This window comes from Podarcis cretensis (genome assembly GCF_951804945.1).
Source record: "Podarcis cretensis genome assembly, chromosome: 11".
Taxonomy (NCBI): domain Eukaryota; kingdom Metazoa; phylum Chordata; class Lepidosauria; order Squamata; family Lacertidae; genus Podarcis; species Podarcis cretensis.
Genome location: NC_137180.1, coordinates 37,707,939 through 37,727,222, shown reverse-complemented (window position 1 = coordinate 37,727,222; position 19,284 = coordinate 37,707,939). Strand labels below are relative to the sequence as shown.

General features: G+C 42.2%; 1 protein-coding gene across 3 annotated transcripts in view; it reads left to right on the top strand.

Moving 5' to 3' along the window:
- Positions 1 to 19,284, top strand: part of AP3B1 (adaptor related protein complex 3 subunit beta 1) — a 149,641-nt gene that overhangs the window by 8,729 nt on the left and 121,628 nt on the right. The window contains exon 1 of one of the 3 annotated variants that reach the window (XM_079995361.1): positions 9,739 to 10,172. The exons of 1 other annotated variant lie outside the window; for it this stretch is intronic. In XM_079995361.1, the coding sequence (XP_079851487.1) occupies positions 10,030 to 10,172 (143 nt within the window). In that variant the 5' untranslated portion in view covers positions 9,739 to 10,029. Of the gene's footprint in view, positions 1 to 9,738; positions 10,173 to 10,565; positions 10,584 to 19,284 lie in introns of those variants that run through there. One more of the 3 variants, XM_079995363.1, reaches the window with a different exon arrangement.

Genomic DNA, 19,284 nt, shown 5'->3' with positions numbered 1-19,284 from the left:
GCATTGCAGGAGATTTGACTAGATGACTCTCCTGGTCTCTTGCAACGATATAGTTCTATGTTTCTAAGTTAAAGACTTAATAGCACAATCTTATGTTACACTTGTCTATTCTTGGTTTAGTGAATACAGTATATGGGATTTCAGTCTTAGAGGTAAATGCCAGACTATATTCCTGTTCATAAAGTGTAAACTGGGAAATGTTAATAGTAGCAGTAAGCAGTGATTATTAAGTGAAGTTAATTTTAATGTTTTCTGTGAAAACATCTACCTCTGGTGCTCACAGTTGGAATTACAGAAAGAAAAATTCAGGCAAGCCTTTCCCAGCACATGGAAGTCAACATCTGTTTTTATCTGTTTTTATCTTAAACTTGCTTGTAATTCTATTTTGATTTTTTTTGTTCCTGTTTTTAACCAAAAATTTTAATGTTTATTTTTATAAACCACTTAGAAGTTCTGTTTACAATAAAACAGTATGTACTGTTTGTTAAATATATAGTAAACTATTACATCGTGAAATAAGAAATTGAAACTCTAAATATAATAATACTGTTCCCCAAACTGTACCCTGTGACCCAGATTGCAAACTACAGCACTAAATCAGGAACCGTGGGAAGTAGCTGTTCTGGTGACTTCCAGCCACTCTGTTAACCAAGTAGCAGTGCTACTGAAATCCACAAGAATTTTAAACCTGTTTGTTTGGGATAATTGGAGTAGTTCATAGCTTCACCTGGGTTCAACCTGCCATTTGACTTCAGGCTGCTGAAGTATCTTTGTTACTAAATCTTTAGAATGTGTTTTAGTTACTCTGAAGTCTTCCCTTTGGAAAAGACATTTAGTAAACCTGATCTGTTCAGATTAATACAGTGTCAAAAGCACAATTGTGGCAAAGAATTTCAAGCTAAGATTTTGTCTGATACGTTAGTTTCACCATACTTCTACTGCATATCATCAAAGTAAACACACCTGCAACCCAAGAATGATAAAGTGGATTTTCTGTTAACATCAGTCAGAAAAGAGGAGTTTGCTTTTGTGAAAAAACACACCAATAATATTGTTCTGCGACGCTGATATATGACTACAGTCTCACATTTGGTTAAGTTTGGAATATTGGAACACAGGAAGTGAGATCATTGGTCCATTCAGCTCAGTATTTGTCCACCCTGACTGGTAGTGGTGGCTCTAATGGATTTCAGATAGGGGGCATTTTCAGAACTACCTGGAGATTTAACGGGAGATCTTCTGCATGCAAAGCAGATGCTCTGTCACTGAGCTATGCCTCTTCACATTGGCTTCATGTGTGAAAGAGCACTTAGTCTTTTTCCATTTTCTCTTGTTTCTTTCTCCTCCCCCCCCATCCTTGACAGTGTAGATGACATTACATAACACTTTGACCTTGACAGCCTAGATCAGGCACCCCCAACCTGCGGCCTTCCAGATGTTTTGGCCTACAACTCCCATGATCCCTAGCTAACAGGACCAGTGGTCAGGGATGATGGGAATTGTAGTCCAAAACATCTGGAGGGCTGAAGGTTAGGGATGCCTGGCGTAGACGGCAGCATTCTCACCATTACACATTTAAGATGGCTAATCTTTTCCAGTGTGCGTGCGTGCTTGTGTGCATTTGCATTAGGAAAAAATCTTGTGAAAAAATCTAAAAGTTTGATGCGCTTTGTGACTGGTGAAATAAGACACTCACATTGAGGGTCAATCTCTGCATTAATATGTTTCCTATTATTTTGTAGTTTAAAAATACTTACGGTTTACATACAATACTTTACTTACTACAGTGGCTCCGCTAACCCAGAAATAGTACCTCAGATTAAGAACTTTGCTTCAGGATGAGAACAGAAATTGTGCTCCGGCGGCACGGCAGCAGCAGGAGGCCCCATTAGCGAAAGTGGGGCTTCAGGTTAAAACAGTTTCTGGTTAAGCACGGACCTCTGGAATGAATTAGGTATGTAACCAGAGGTACCACTGAGTCTGTAACCTGAAGCGTATGTAATCTGAAGCGTATGTAACCCGAGGTACCACTGTATGTGGTTTTGTGCTAGTCAGTTTTTCCCTCTCATCACCTATGAAAGCAAAAGCTTTGGAAGAGCTCTCTGACCTTTAGAATAGATAAATTTCTATTTCCTTTCAAAGCCGAGAAGAGAAACTGCATTACAAAGGCACCAACTTGCATGTCTGAAAGCTTCAAGCTCCCACAACTGAGCCCTGTATGGACACCGCACTGAGGCAAACTGTACGAGGACTCTGTGACAAAAAAGCTTGATTAATTTTCTGCTAGTCTGAAATTACCATCTGTGTATCTAGTGTTGTTTCCAAAATAGATCTCTCAAATTCCTCATCCTTGATCTGCCAAGAAAATAATTTATTGGCCTTTTCACCTCGTTCATATACAAGCGCACTTGAGTGTAGCAAATGCTTACAGATCTGATTCTCAGACAATTTGTTACATTCCATCCAGAAACCATTTATGAATGATCAAATATTAGAAAAGATTTTACACTAGGGCAAATAAGTTAAGTGTTTCACTCTCTGCAAAATGTTATTGGTTTCTGGACTGTATCCTTTCTGCACCTTTTTTCCTCTTCATTACTGGGTTACCACAGAGAGCCAAGAGGCTGCTTGTAGACTCACAATAGGGCAACTGATCTAAGGGAGCTGGTTGTATGCAGTTTTCAGCTAGGAGGTGAAATGGTGTCACACTGACACATCTGAGGAATGGTAACAATCAGCCAGTTTACCATGCAGGTAATTTGATTGGCCATCACACAGCAGACAGTTTGTAGTTACCCTTAGCATTCATGTTTTAGTTAGAAAACTAATCTTACTTTTTCCTGCCCTGCAACACATCTGAAATGTGTTGTACCTTATGCCATTTTCTGCATCTCATTACTTTCAGTTCACCAAACAGAATTCTCCCTGGCTTGTGAATGAAATAAATAATCTGGTTGAATTAGGAGGATGCTTCTAGTCTAGCATCCTTTTTCCAATAGCGACCACTTAGGTGTTTATGATAAATATATGTTAAGTGTAATTGTTTAATTGACACTGAAATGGAGGATGCCTGAATGTGTATTACTGAAGGCTTTAACATGGTGATTTTCCATGGAGCTATATTGAAGTCAAGAATAGGACTCTGAGCTCCTTGATGGGTTGATAATTAATTGTTATTGTTGTTCTCTGCTAGCTAACACATTTGTGTTTAACCTTAGATAACACAAGAGGTAGTGAATTGCAAATTTCTCTGTCTTGGAAGGGTTGTGGCTGAGGCTCTGTGGGAGTAAGATGCCTCTCCAGGAGCTCAACAGCCTTAGGAGCTGGAGTTCAGGCTAATGAAGCCTGTGAGGGGGAGAACTGTGCTTTCCAGCTTTGATAAGTTATTTTATTTCTAAAAAGATGTTGAGCCTGTGCTTGGATAACCATATGTTTTATGAATTGTTTTTGATGTATCTTTGATTTTTTTGTTCTGTTTTGAAGAAAGTTCTGCAAGTAAAGTTTTGAATCAAACAAATGGGTCTAGACAATTTTTATTCCAAAAGGAGTCCATTTTTATGCATCCAGTCACTTCAGGCTGCGCAATATTAATATCTGCAATATCATATAAGTGGACCATGTGGTCATGAATTGAAAGGGTATAGGATATGATGTAAACACGTTTGTCGGTTGTCTGTGACCCCACCACATTTTAATCATTCCACTGACAAGTCTGCCAGCAGAGTGTTTCACCAGTGTATCTGAGGTGTTATGCTGCTGCCATGATGGATATACCAGAAGATCTTATGTTCTGCTGCTGTAGTGAAACTTTCGTTAAAAAAAATCTGTGTCCCTTCAGCTGGTACACTATGACTCATAGATTGTTCAGAGACACCCCAATCCAATGCATGTTTACTTAGAAATTCCCAAGTAGGTGGGCACAGGATTGTAACCATAGGCTTGTGGAAAAATAAAATTGTTCTTTGTCTTGAATGCTGCTTTGACTCTAGGGAACTGGTTGTTGAATTTGCATCAGGATGCTTACACACATTCCTGCTTGTTGAAAACAATACATTTCTAATCAGATTACTATACAAACAGTATAGTATATGTCCCCAGTGTTCTTTTTTGCAAAGCAAACTGAAGTTTTCGCAGCTCAGAAGGAAGAAGGAACACAGTGATAGTTTAGCAAGTAGAGGTTAACTTACTATCTTTTCTTCTGAAGCCAACATGTATTGTCTAAACCTGGCTCAGGGAGAGCTAAGCTTCCCTCTCTATTGTAAGTATATGATGACACTTTTGATTTGGTTTATGCAAACTAGGTCAAGGGAAAATATCTAGATATTATGGATTATTCAAGCATGCCAATAAAGCCTTTGTCTGTTTCCAAGGCAAACACCCATACAAGATTACACATTTTGTTGTTCTGTTGACATTTCTATTGTTGCCTTTTTAATTGTCTGATCTTAAACAAATGAATCATGCTACTCTTTATTAATGCTGCAAAATCTTCTACATAATTTCCCTCTCAGTAAGAATTCCACAAGAGACACCTCAGATTATAATTGCACTGCATAATAAACAAGTAAAGCCAATTATGAATCTATGCTGCTGTCAAACTCTTGACCCATGTCCCTTTTGTGCATTGCCATTTCCTTGAGGGCTCAGAGTGCTAGACATGGCAACAGACTGACAGCCCCATCCTGGGCAGACTTAGCACCTCATACCCATGGAAACTAATGGACTGAGATGCACCTAACTCAGCACAGGATCAGGCTGTGAGTGAAATGCTTTACATTTATACCACAGTACAAGAAGCCACTATTTGCAACCAGGAGACAGGTCGATAAAGATTTAATTAGAAAATTAAGATTTAATTAAGAAAAAGATTTAATTAGTATTAGAAAGTGTTTTCAATATCTAGCAAGAGTAAATAACTGATCAATAGATGGCCCTTTCTACAATAATGAAATAGAAAAAATGTGTCCTACTCTCCATCTCTACAGGCATGATTCCTATGAATACCATAACACATTTCTGATGCTTTATCAGAAACAAATGCATAGAATCTGTACATATGAACAGCTAGTGCTCTTAAGATATATATTTTATACCATGTTTTAACACCATAAGTGTTCTATTAACCAACCTTTTGCTATTTTTCCACTTCAGATATGCACTGATAGCTCAATGAGCTTTTATTTCATAAAGGCTTGGTATTAACATTATAATCAGAAAGCTACCTTTTGGTATATGCTCCCTGAGCAACAATGAAGTGGGCTGGCTGATGATTGGAGCACAGGTGGGATAAGTCCCAATATGAATTTGATCAAACACAAGTACAACCACAATGCATGTGACAGTGGCAAAAAGAGTGCATACTTCTCTGTTTCGACTGTGTTTTTAGTGAATTGTCCAGCAGAGCTTTTTAGTATGGTAAATTAGCTGATAGGGACCACTCAAAAGCCTGCTGTTAAGAGATTTGCAAAGGGTAAAATCACTTGGCTCTGTGCCAAACTTTATGTCACAATTAGTGCAGGTCCATTGGAGGGCCTTCGAGCACCAACTAGTTGCAGCCTGCAGGACACTTGTAGAAGTCAGAGTAGCAGCATGCTCTCTCTCTCTATTTCTGTCCATCATGGCTGATAAACTCCAGGAGGTGATTGACTGAATAGGTCCAGGGAATGGTCAACACAACACTACATGTGGGACTTATGCCCACTACCCTGAAAGAGACAGGATGTGGTGACTCCTGAAGAGGCCCTCTCTGGATCTGCTCAGACTCTAAATCTTCACTTCCCGGGCAAGATGGCTGAAAGGGTGGTGTTGGAAGCTGCCCAGTACAGTATTCTTCAGGAATGACTCAGGAAGGTTGAAGCTGAGATACTGTTTTTCAGAGTTCTGTTCCTACCTGAAGGATCATTGCCAGAAAGTAGCATTAGCGCACTGTTACTTGGCTCATAGTTTTGGGGCTGTGGAGTCCTATGCTATTTAACATTTATTTGTATGAAACCATTGGAAGCAGTCATCTAAGGATCTGGAGCACTGTGTCACCAGCACATTAATAATGCAGCTCTAGCTGTCTATTTCATTTGAATCAGGAAAGGCTATAAAGGTGTTGGACCCATGCCTGGGAACTGTGATGGGCTGTTGTTGTTTAGTCGTTTAGTAGTGTCCGACTCTTCGTGACCCCATGGACCAGAGCACGCTAGGCACTCCTGTCTTCCACCGCCTCCCGCAGTTTGGTCAGGCTCATGTTTGTAGCTTCAAGAACACTGTCCAACCATCTTGTCCTCTGTCGTCCCCTTCTCCTTGTGCCCTCCATCTTTCCCAACATCAGGGTCTTTTCCAAGGAGTCTTCTCTTCTCATGAGGTGGTCAAAGTATTGGAGCCTCAACTTCACGATCTGTCCTTCCAGTGAGCACTCAGGGCTGATTTCCTTCAGAATGGATAAGTTTGATCTTCTTGCAGTCCATGGGACTCTCAAGAGTCTCCTCCAGCACCATAATTCAAAAGCATCCATTCTTCGGCGATCAGCCTTCTTGATGGTCCAGCTCTCACTTCCATACATCATTACTGGGAAAACCATAGCTTTAACTATACGGACCTTTGTTGGCAAGGTGATGTCTCTGCTTTTTAAGATGCTGTCTAGGTTTGCCATCGCCTTTCTCCCAAGGAGCAGGCGTCTTTTAATTTCATGACTGCTGTCACCATCTGCAGTGATCATGGAGCCCAAAAAAGTAAAATCTCTCACTGCCTCCATTTCTTCCCCTTCTATTTGCCAGGAGGTGATGGGACTAGTGGCCATGATATTCGTTTTTTTGATGTTGAGCTTCAGACCATATTTTGCGCTCTCCTCTTTCACCCTCATTAAAAGGTTATTTAATTCCTCCTCACTTTCTGCCATCAAGGTTGTATCATCTGCATATCTGAGGTTGTTGATATTTCTTCCGGTGATCTTAATTCCGGCTACATGGGTGCAACTGCCTTGCCCCCCAGCAGCTGAGTCCTGATAAGATGGATGTGTGTGGGTGATTCCCATGTCCTAGAATTAGGCAGACAACCTGTTCTGGGAGGGGTTGCACTCCCCACTGAAGAAGGTTTATAGTTTGCAAATACTCCTGGATTCCACTTTCTTACTGGAGTGTCCCAAGGGGCTTCTGTGATTAATTAGCTGAGAACCACTGAACAACTGATAAGAAATTTTAAAGCTCTAACCTAGTAATCCGGTGCAATTGGAGTGCAAATGTTCCACTAACAAAGTTTGATTTCTTGCTAACTGGGAATAATAAATATTAAATTTAGGGGAAATGGAACCTGCAATGCCAGTGTGAAGGTCAATTATATTTCAGAAGCAATACTGGATACTGGATACTGACCAGAAGTGACCTTTTTTCTCTTGCTTAATTAATGAAACAAAAAATATATGGATAACAATTGCAAGTTTGTGTGACACACACACACGCTTCAAATTAACTTAGTGGGGCTTACTTACAAGTGAACATGAATAAGATCAGGCTGCCACTTCCTTTACATACTGTAATAAAATTACAACTAAGGTTAACTTTGTAATTCACAATCTGAACCACAAGAGGGCACCAAACAAATATGCAGTAATAATACTGTAACAGTTAACACTAAAAAGTATGCTGGTACCTACATAATAAGGCATTCAGAAAATAAATTATTGCATGATGGTTTGCAAGAAAACCCCCACAAAAAAAGCTTAATAAAACAACAGTAAAACAACAGAAAGTGATAAATGAAAATTGGTGAACAGAAGCTTCACAGTATTTATCTATTTATTTAAACCGTATACAGCCCTTCATTCAAAGATCACAGAGCAGTTCACAACATAAAGATACAAAATGCATAACAAAACAAACAAACCAATACCCCCCCAAATACATTAAAAAGCCTATCGTTTAATCAGCCAAAGGCCTCGTTATAGAGAACTATTTTTGCCTGGTGCAATGGATGAGCCTCACCCTGGGAAAACCTCCTTCAAGGTGTTTCCCTTGCTGATCAAGGTGTCTCCTATGCCAGGTAGGTATGTGTTTGATGGTGTTGTAGATGTTTGAATTGTGCCCACCATTTACAGTGGTACCTCGGGTTACAGACGCTTCAGGTTACAGACTCCGGTAACCCAGAAATAGTATCTCGGGTTAAGAACTTTGCTTCAGGATGAGAACAGAAATCGCGTGGCGGTGGCGCAGCAGCAGCGGGAGGCCCCATTAGCTAAAGTGGTGCTTGAGGTTAAGAAGAGTTTCAGGTTAAGAATGGACATCCGGAACTAATTAAGTATGTAACCAGAAGTACCACTGTATATGTAATTTTGGGCTTTTCTGAACAGTGATTTCTTCTCCCCTCTCAGCTTGTCCAGATACAGGAAACAGTGACTCTTCTGCTGATGCTTATGTTCCTGAGTATACCAGTGCTTAGGGTTTGGGGGTTTTTTAGTATGGTTTTTAGTATGGAATGTTGTTGTTTAGTAGTTTAGTTGTGTCCGACTCTTCGTGACCCCATGGACCAGAGTACGTCAGGCACTCCTATTGTAGCCTTATGAGGCTTTGCCCTCGGGTGGGAAAAATATTGTGCCCGGGAAAGGGAAGTGGGAGTCAACAGACACTCAAGGAATAGTTTCGGAGAAAAGGCTTTTATTTCTACCATCCATGAACTGGTAGAAGGAGCAAGTGTGATAAGTCATAAAAAGCATGCACGAAGTTCACAATCATGTGCACAAGCATATATACCCCTTTCCAGTTCCCTCCTCCTTTCTCCTCCCTCAGGAGTCCTGCCCCATGTTGAGGTTCCTGAGCATGTACAGAAAGCTGTCTTGGGACTATTGTGGACTCTTGGCACCCTTCCCAGGAAAGGGGTTTCAGAGTGTTCAGATATGTTTCAATCTCTTGTTCTGGCATGGTTCCCGGACAGAAAGCAAGTTGCAGTGTGGTTCTTTAGCAAGGCCAGAAGGCATGAGAAAGGCCTGAGAAACAATGGACTTTTCTCTACCTTTGTTACAGCAGAGCGGAATGTTTCTGATGCTTAGCTGCTGAGAAAATGATTTTGAGAAGCTTTGAGCCTGCTTTGGGGGGGGGGTGACTTCGGGCCTAGGTGAGGTCACCTGTCCTCACCTTCCTTCACTATCTTCCACTGCCTCCTGCAATTTTTGTAAAGCTGTCCAACCCTCCTTTGTCCATTTAAAATGTATTGGCCTTCTCAACAACCCTCTAGTTGCTTTCTCTCTTTGTGTGTCTGTGCAGCTAGATCACCTAGGAAAGGAACAGGGACCTTTAGTCCTCTCAATTTGGTCACTCCTGAATCATATCATGAGGCACAGTGGTGGGCCTGCTGCTGTACGACGCCGCTTCTCGTATCTCTGGCAGTAGCAGATAACTTCTCCAGCACCACCGGGGGCACCTTTTGCCCTCCTTTGCTGACTTCCAGGTTTTGGTGAAATCTCGCCAGAAGCCGCTTCTCCCATGGTAGGGGGACCCTCCCACCAGAAACTGCTGCTGCTTCCGCTTCTCCTCACTTCTCCAGCCCCCACATCACTAGAGAAGTGAGGAGAAGCAATGGGATTCTGCCGCCTGAGGTGCCTCGAGGGTGGTCCGGCCCCGGCCGTAAGAAAAGCTTAGCTTCGCATACGTGGCGCCAAGTACGCGCACGAGACCAACCGCTTAGCGGGTGACGTGGCATCGCTCAACGGCTTCTCCGTGTCCTCGTGACTTGCGGTGGGGTGGGGGTGGGTTGTGTGTGTAAGGCGCGCCTTCGGGAAGTCGCGAGCAGGAGGTTTTTCTCGTGACTGCGGGCCGGAGGATTTCGGGCGTGGAGGGCCTCGTTGCCGTGGCAACGGCGGCGCCTGGAGGCAGGCCGGAGAAAGTTCCCCTAGGCCGCTCTTCCCCGCCCCTCTCGGCGACCACGTGACTATCCTCCGGCAGCCGCTCTTCCTTCAGCTTCCGGGGAAGAGTTGGAGCGCGAGGGAACCGGAGGCGGGGGGAGTAGTTGTGGTGGTAGTAGTAGTTGTAGTAGTAGGAAGGGCGCGCGGGCATGTCGACCAACAATGTCGGCTACAACGAGCAGGCCGCGGACACTCAGCCCGAGGTGGGCCAGGAAGCGACGCCCACCGCCGCCGCCGCCGCCTCCTCCTCTGCCTCGACGGCCTTCGGGCTCTTCAGCAGCGACACCAAGAAGTAAGTAAGGAAGGGCCGGAGGCGGGGTGAGGCGCGGCTGGGGCGGCCGGGGGCTGGGCTTCCTCTCCTCAGGGAAGTAAGTGCAGGCGCTGCTTCCTTCGAAGAGACCAGACGCTCAGCCGCCCGTGGGTCTCTCTTCCCCTCGCTTCCCCACCCCAAATCCTATTAACAACTTCGGGGTCCTGAATACGGTGCTTTGTGAAACTTACTGCAAAGCGGGGTTGTGCCGTTATGAGTTGCTCTGCGACTTCGTGTGACGTTGGGAGTTGGTCCCTAATAAAGTTACTGCCTTGCGGTTGCTTTCAGAGCTCAGTTGTTTTTCCTTGCAGATCAACACGGCTGCTTCGGATTTTCTTTTTATGCCTTGAATTGTGGAGTAAGGGAGAAGTCCGAATCCTTCCTACTAACGTGGTAAAAAGTTGTATACAGCATATCAATGCAAGGGAAGTAATAAATGACTGTAAGGAGAAGTGCCCCTTGAGAGCAGCATGAGAAACGCCTCAGGGACCCCTCCTTTCAGTTTTATGCACTTTATGCTGCAATCCTAAACGCACGAGGGAGTAAGTCACAGCGAAGTTGGTAGCGATTTCCTTCTGTGTAAACATTCAAACTCTTGTGCTCCTTGAGACACTGATAGCTTTGAAATCAGGGAGACACTGGCGGAAGTTATGTTGAGGGTGGGAATGGATCACAAGGTTATTTTTGATTCTTCAGTCAAGTTGGGTGGCCACAGTGGAGAGACTGGATAAACTTTTGATTCATGCTTGATGAAGGGGGTATTATTTCATATTACCGCTCATACTGGCCCATGGACTCTTTATATTGCCGTTTCAGCTTGCCAATATTGGTAACATTTCATATTTGTTGATGGGGCGGAGGTGGCAATATGGTTCCTCCCTTTTTAAATTTGATTATGTGGTGCTCTGTTCCCACGAGATCTTGGATAGCCTCTTAATGGTCTTCAAGTGTCCATTGTTTTAACAAATGTTAAAATCGAAATAAATTGTACTGGGAACCCTTTATTTAGAAGACTTAATATTAATAAATCATAAATTCTGCTATTTGTAACTTAACACAATATATTTTCCAGTAAAAACAAGTGCCACATGTAGAATATCTAATTTTGCTGGTTATAGCTTGATAATACTACTTTGTGTGCATGTGTGTGTGTACAAGTGAGTGATTAGTCTATACTCTTGAAACATTGTAAGTTAGAAAGGTTTTGAGTTCAATAAGGTTGCTAGTCAGTGCTGTTAATTTATTTAAACAAAACAGAAGAAAATACTTTTAAAAGTTGAAGTTCAAACCATTTATAAACCTAGATGTATAATAGAACAGAATTATTTATACTTAATTTAAATCATGTAATTGAGTAATTTTGTTAGCTTTCTCTTTTGATAGGGTTCCTTCCTTTGCTGCTTTACACATGCAGACCTGAACATGTGCCTTGGGAATAAGTCTTATTTAGTAATGTGTCATGTTCACAGAACCTTGCTTTCACAGAAGTGGAAACATAAACCCTAATCTGCTTTCACTTCTAACTAGTCTCCTACCTACAGTATGCTGTTTGTGTGCCATTATTTATTTTACCTCTCAGACATAGTACTGCCTTTTTTCAGTCTTCTGTGGCATGGCAAGCTACTTTGAATCATGTATCCATAAAAGTGAGAAATTATTTTTACAACAAAGAGATGCTCATCTTGTAGTGTCAGCACCAGTGTCTTAACTTTAACTAGGGAACAGGTATTGTGGTTTACATTTTATTTGCTAATAACACAAATTGGGTGTTTGTTTCTTTATTAGAGAATCCTAACACTCCCTAAATATACAGAAGTAGAAACACAAAAAATAACACTAAAATATTCACTAACAGAACCAGCCATTATGCTAAAAAGTCCAGTTTAGTAAAATACCTAACACCAGTAAAAAAGATTAAAATTAATAAATGTACGGTAAGTTAGTGTAATTCTCAAAACATAATTTGATAGCTTGCTGCCAACCATCCAGAAGTGTAGGCCTGGGGCTAGACACACTTTGTTAAACAGCATTGTGTCCTTCTTTAACTTTATATAGCAGATATGGGAGAAGCAAGTCAGAATTGGGATTGCAGCAAAGAGGGAGGGTTTTCCAGCCTATTCCTTCCACACTGTAGTTCTGATAAAAATCTCCCCTCCCAGCTACTATTTGCATCAAGAAAGAATCTGCCATCCAATGAAAGCAGCTTTGTGCATGTGTATGTGTGTTCATGTTCAAATTTATTGAAGTGCTTTAAAAAACAACCCTGCCTTGGTTTGGCCCTTAATACTTTGTAAGAAGAATATCTAATGTGGCCCTATGGTTTATATGATAAATTGAGATGAGATGAGCCGTTAATAAACTTGATTACTGAAGAACATGGAATTGGAATGTTGTATAGGCTGAAAGTTCTCAAAAATGCCATTTTGAGTTGGCAGATCTTGCAGGTAAATCTAAGGTCTTGAAGAGCTTTTACAGCAGGAGGCACATGCAGTCTCACAATTCATTTGTTATGTAATCTGTATTGGCAATCTTGTTTAAGTTGGCATTTAATTACCAAATAAGATTTCATTACATTCTGTAAATTGGGAAGTGTGGTTAAAATGTAATTGTGTTGCTTGTTGTTCGTAATCTAGTTGTTTCCTTTCTTTATATCCAATAAAATGTATCATTGCAATTTGGCATTTTCAAAGAGGCACTGTTGCAAGTGAAACATTTGCTTCTGAAACTTTGGAGTTTATAGAGAAGATTTTTTTTAAAAAAGCACACCTTAGTCATTATGATCTTTCAAGGCAATTTTAGATTGTATTGTGAAACAGAATTTAAAAGGAAATGCTTATTGTAACTTAATTTTAGATTGCTGATAGCTCAGTTTCAGTTATTTGACTACTATTGGGGAGCTCTCTGTGGACTCATTGGCTGAGAAACCAGACCACCCATGCAAGGGGACTTGGGATCTCCCTGTTCCCAACAGTGAGTCCTTTGACCACAGAGGTAATGGGGGACCTGCAATGGCCTGTCCTAGAAGCTGCAGTGCTCCCAGAAGTGTTGGTAAGCATGAAAGGAAGGGTGGGCAACTGCTCATGCCTCCCCCCCCCCCCCCAGGATGCTGCCATTTACCCCAGAGTGACTCCCTGGCTAGGTCAGGCTCTGGGGCCAACCTGCAGTCCCCATGTTCTCCCACTTCCTACAGGCCCATTAGGGTCCTAAGGTGGTGGATTTCCCTGGCTTTAGAAAGGGGACACTCCTTCAGGGCGCAGCAATGGGTGCAGATAATGACAGATGCGACCCTCTTGGTGCGTGGACCCCACACAGAAGATCAGTATGTCCAAGAAACCTGATCCAAGGAGGAAGCCAAATAACTTATAAGTTGGTTGGAACTCGGAGCACTCAGACTGGCCCTCTTCCACTCTGAGAGGGTGGTGGAGGGCAAGCACAGGCTGATCCTTTTCAACAGCATTGCCACCAAGGCATATATATGTAAAGAAGGTGAAAGCAAGTCACAGGCTCTCATGCAAGAGGCAGCCAGCCTCCTCTCCTGGATGGAACAGTATCTAGAATCCCTATCAGCAGAGCACGTAGCGGGTGCCCCCAACACTTGAGCAGACTGGGTCAGCCACCTGCAGACAGAGTGGATCCTTCATCCATAGATGTTCTAGCAAATAGTGGATTGCTTTGGCCTTCCAAGAGTGGACATTGTTGCTAGTCCAGAAAATGGAAAGGTAGTGTTTTCCTGGTTCAGGACCCAAGGAGCAATGGGCATGGATACCCTGACGTGGCTGGGTGGGGCTTTTATATTCCTTTTCTCCCTTGGTCCTAATCCAGAGATTTCTCACGTGAGTCAGATCCGCTCCAGGGGAGATTATCATAGTAGCTCCCTTCTGACCATGGAGAGCCTTGTTCGCAGAACTCATGACAAATTCATGAGTTCCTACTCAACAGGAAGGATCTGCTGTTGTAGGGTGAGGTCCATCACCCAGCTCAGATTGGCTACAACTCTACACCTGGCTGTTGAAGGAGAGGGCCTAAGGCAGGGGTCAGAAAACATTTTCATCAGTGGGCTGGTCCACTGTCCCTCAGACCTTGTGGGGGGCCGGACTATATTTTTTTTTGGGGGGGATGAATGAATTCCTATGCCCCGCAAATAACCCAGAGATGCATTTTAAATAAAAGCACACATTCTACTCATGTAAAGCACCAGGCAGACCCGCAAATAACCCAGAGATGCATTTTAAATAAAAGGACGTATTCTACTCATGTGAAACACTGATTACTGGACTGCCCACGGGCCGGATTTAGAAGGGAATTGGGCTGGATCCAGCCCCCGGGGCTTAGTTTGCCTACCCATGGCCTAAGGCAATTAGGACTAACTGACTGGGTAGCCTCTACCCATCCTAGCTTCCAGTGTTAGAAACTCAGATGTATAAGCTAATTCCCAAATGGCACCTTAGATCTAGGTTACGTTTGCCGCAACAGAATGCCTCTGTGCCATTCCCCACCCCACCCCAGTGACTTTTGAAATTATGATCCATTTCATTTCTATACTGCTTTATATTTTAAACAAAATCTCTCAGAGCAGTTTACAACACATCAAAACATCAAATAAAACAATCCAGAGTAAAACAAATTCAAGTGTATCATGATATGCGTGCGCACACACAATATGCAGAAATCACAATGTTGGAAAACTGAAGCAAGCCCATGCTTCTCTCAATTCCTGCAGCCCCTATAACGGCTGCCTCAGCTCTCCCCTGCCTCCTGCAGGGGGCAGCGAATCACAAGAGCAGGTGCCAGCAAAAATCACAATGCGGCAATATCCACAAAGCCAGCCAATGCCTCTACATAGCTCCATCCTTATTTCAGACATTGTGATATATTGGTATATCTCAATGTTTAGCTTGTGATATATTACAATGGTGAAAACCAGATATTGCCCAGCCCTACTGGGGGGGAGAAAGTGGGGTGCTTTAGGAGTTGACAGAGACAGAGAGAACAGAGTGACAGAAGGGCCACATGTGCACATACACATGCAAATTGAGATCCAGTAAAATGAATTATCATTAAATTGCATGCTTTTTCATGGGTTCCCTCCCCAGACATCATCAAATCAATGTTCATATCTGTTTATGCTTCAATGACAGAAACATAAAATTCACAGATCATGTGAATTCACAGACCATGGTGCAGAAATACAGTTCCAAGTTATGGATACTCATAATTTTTACATGGGATCCCCTAAAAATGTCATCAAATTATTGGTCACCTCTGTGTTCATATATATATGTTGGGTAATTTGTTGTGGTTTAGTTGCCATCCTGTGCAAAAATCATTGGAGCCAAGATTCCATCCAAGCACCAAATCTGTAGGGTGGTTGTTTTCTTTTCTGTGCTGTCTTATCAGTGATGCTGTTTTGGGGGAACTCTGTGTCAAGAGGAACTGTTTTAATTTCTGTCTGGGGGGACAGAAGAAGCATCCAGAGAAGGTCATGCCATGGTATACACTCAAAATTATAAATATGTCCACAGGCCTAAAAGGTTGTCAATTGCTGCCCTACATCCTTGAAGATAAGTGTGTAATGATTGAATTGGATTGCATTGAAAAGTAAGAGTGTTTCTAGAACTTGAACCAGAGTTGAAGAACGTCATCAAACTATTCAGTATGCAGTACTTCTAACAAATACTTTGATTGCTAGAACTAGACCAACCATGTCAGGAACACAGAAATGAATAGCAAGGCTTGTTCACCTGAGGGTAGAGTGATATGATGAGAAAGCAATGGTTCAGATCTCTTGATAGAATTGAAAATTCGTTTTAATGTCTGAATAGTATTGATAGAAGTTCCCTTAATCAAGATGTAATCTGGCCATTTAAACCAAGAACCACAAGCTTTATAAAAGATCCAGATGTCAATAGCTCATACTGATCCTTCATGTAAAGTTTATTTGATTGGAATATCTTTAGGAAGAGACGTATAAAATATTTTAATGCTCAGATGATTTAAGGTGGAATGATTTTCTGATTTTACAGATATTTTGGAATGTTTCTCATACAAGAGTGTTTATTTTTGCCAGCAGTTACTACTCTGATTCCAAATTAAACGTGTTCTGTCATATTTAAATGTGTGAATTTTATAAAAGCCTTTCTGTTCCTTACCTTTGGAAACTGCATCTTAACAGCAACAGTAAAAATGAAATATTTAACCAAATGTCGAAATTTGGAGGCATATTATATGGAAAGTGCATAGTGGTAGGTAGAATATGTGAACATTTCAACAGATGGCAAAATTTAGAAGAATAGTGTTCAACTTCATGAATTTGCATCTTTAGACTAGATTCCTGCCAAACAAAATGTGATTGTAATTTATTGGAGCCTTTTTCCTTTTCAGAGTACATGTGTACTAGCAAATGCAGCAGGGTAGCAAACTGCCTTTGAGTTTTGCAAATGGCTCCTTTGCTGAGAATGGATTAAAGATGGTGTTTCAGTACAATACTGATTCCTGAGTTTAATGCTGAAAGAGACTGAATAACTTACTTCTGTTGTAATACAGGATTTATATATAGAATCCTTTAGTTTAGTGCACACTGGACATACATATCTTATTTAAAAGTAATGGAAATGTATAGAAATAAATGATTGGATTTATTTTAGAGTAGTCTAGCCCTGATATTTATATGTGATGCATATGCTGGTTCATTGGCATGTTTACCATCAGGGCCATCTGTTAGTATGGCACTGTGCCTCCTACTATAGTAGTATGCCAGTTTCATTAGGCACACAAGCCAGAAAGGATGAATGGTTTGGATGGAATATCCTATAAAGTAAGTCCTTAATGAATTTTTGAGCTAATAAATCTGCGCGGTCCAATCTGAGTCTCAAACTGTGGCACAATATTAGCAAATAGTATAAAATGATAGAAAATGCCTGTGATCTGATGTGTGGGTAGTATTAAGGTGTGTCTCAGATGAGGTTCTAACTGGACAATCCTAATGTATTGAGGAACTAGGATTGTCCACATTGTGCCTCCATGTCCATGGATTAGATCAGGCTTCCTCAACCTCGACCCTCCAGATGTTTTGAGAGTACAATTCCCATCATCCCTGACCACTGGTCCTGCTAGCTAGGGATCATGGGAGTTGTAGGCCAAAAACATCTGGAGGGCCAAGTTTGAGGAAACCTGGATTAGATAATAGAATCACAGAACTGTAGAGTTGAAAGGGACTCTAAGGACCAACCCCAGCAGTGCATAGGTCAATGTGTATGCACTGACATTCCAAGATCATGTGAGTAGGCACCTGCTCATTCACTGAGGTTTTCCCTTCCTTTCTTCTTCCACACACAAAATCTACTTCAGGGGATATGGGGACCCTCCAGAGCATATTTTAGGGAAGCGCAGGATGCTAGAGGGGCAGAATATAAACCAGAAGACCCATTGCAAGCTGACGTTCATGGCACAAGTGGGTGGGTATCACTGGATGTCACTCATGGAGTCCAGTGTGTATAGGCTTATACCACCTGTTTATCTTAGAAAAATCTGTGGTGCAAACCTGCAAGTGATGTTGCTTACGATACAGGAACATCACAGTCCTTTAGGTCAGTGGTTAACTGAAGAGAGGGATCTGTAGAATTAGAAGGGGGTCCCTGAGAGTCAACTAACCTGACCCCCTGCAATTCCTGGCAGGCAGCCGCCCCCTGCTCAGCAGTCACCAAGGAGCTCTGGGAAGAGAGGTGTTGCCAAGTCCCACCCACCCATCAGCTGGCCGCACACCATGTCTCCGCTGGGCCTGTGCTGTGTCACAGCCTCCGCATGGCCCAGCAGTTCTGCTCTGCCTCCTGTCACCATTGCCCCTTCTCTCAAAGGGGCACTACCGCTAAGCTAAACCTCCCATTCTACGTCACTGCCGGCCCGCCAATCAAAAGATGGGGCCTCAAAACATAGTGGTGGGTTTCAAGTGTCCACCTGGCCTCCCCCCCCCCATGTACCCTTGTATTAGCAGCACTCATTTGCTGTTGAGGGGAGAGGGGACAAGCAACTAACCAGCAAGGGATGGAAGCTCCTCTTCTGGATGGGAAAGGCAGAAGAGCTGTTGAAGGGCAGTAACAGTTACTTATCCAAGTCATGGATACTGTAGTACTTAAGTGTTTTTTTAGAGGAGGAGGAGTAGTGAACCTTTTTGGCTGTGCCGGCATTGTGGGACTGCCTCCCGTCAATCACATGATGTCCCCTCCTATTTTAAACTCCTGATATTGAAGATTTAAAAGAGGACCATGGAGAGACTTGTGAAAACTTTAAGACAACCCTCTTTCCTTTAAGATACCCCCTTCTGTTTGAGCCTATGAGGGCTTAGATGGGAAAGAGGTGGGCTCTCATAAAACCCTTTGAAAAGGGGCTGTTGGAAGAAGCTGACCCCCTTCTTAAAACACTAGAAGGAGTGGGCAGGGTGGAGCCTCCAGAGCAGATCTTGGGGGTGGGGGAAAGGAGGATAGGATGATGTTCTATTGTGCAGGCCTAAATCTGGTAGTTAAACAGATCTGCTTTGAGTTCTAGCACCTTTATTATTCTCTAGAAACAATGATTTCTGTTTCTTCGACCAACTATTTGTGTAAAAAATATTTGCATATTTTGCAACTGTGTTTTCCTCTTCAAGCACAGATTTCCAGAGTAAACATAACACAAAAATACTTTGCATGCTGTTATATGCAAGTGTTGTTGGATACCTATGATTAGCTGTCAACCTGTTAATTGGTTGAGTGATTGCCAATAATAGTTTATAATAGATTATAATAACTTTTCCTCTTAGTGATGAAGAATATCTGGGATACTAATCTCTCACCTGTAATTGTAAGTTATAGTATGTTGGTCCTCCCCACCCCCCACCCCGTACAAGAAGCGAATCCATAAAAATACATTTTCTTTATAAAAAAAGTATAACTTGAATTGATGGACCTGGTTTGCAAGTTACTACTTTTAGTTTTTCTATCTTAATCAACAAAATACTGTTTTATCTTCGTATGTCTTCTCTACTTTTTGTTTGCTATGTTACCTCCCTGCTGAGAATAATCCAGATTCTGCAGTTAAGTAAAATGGGATAGATTCAGAC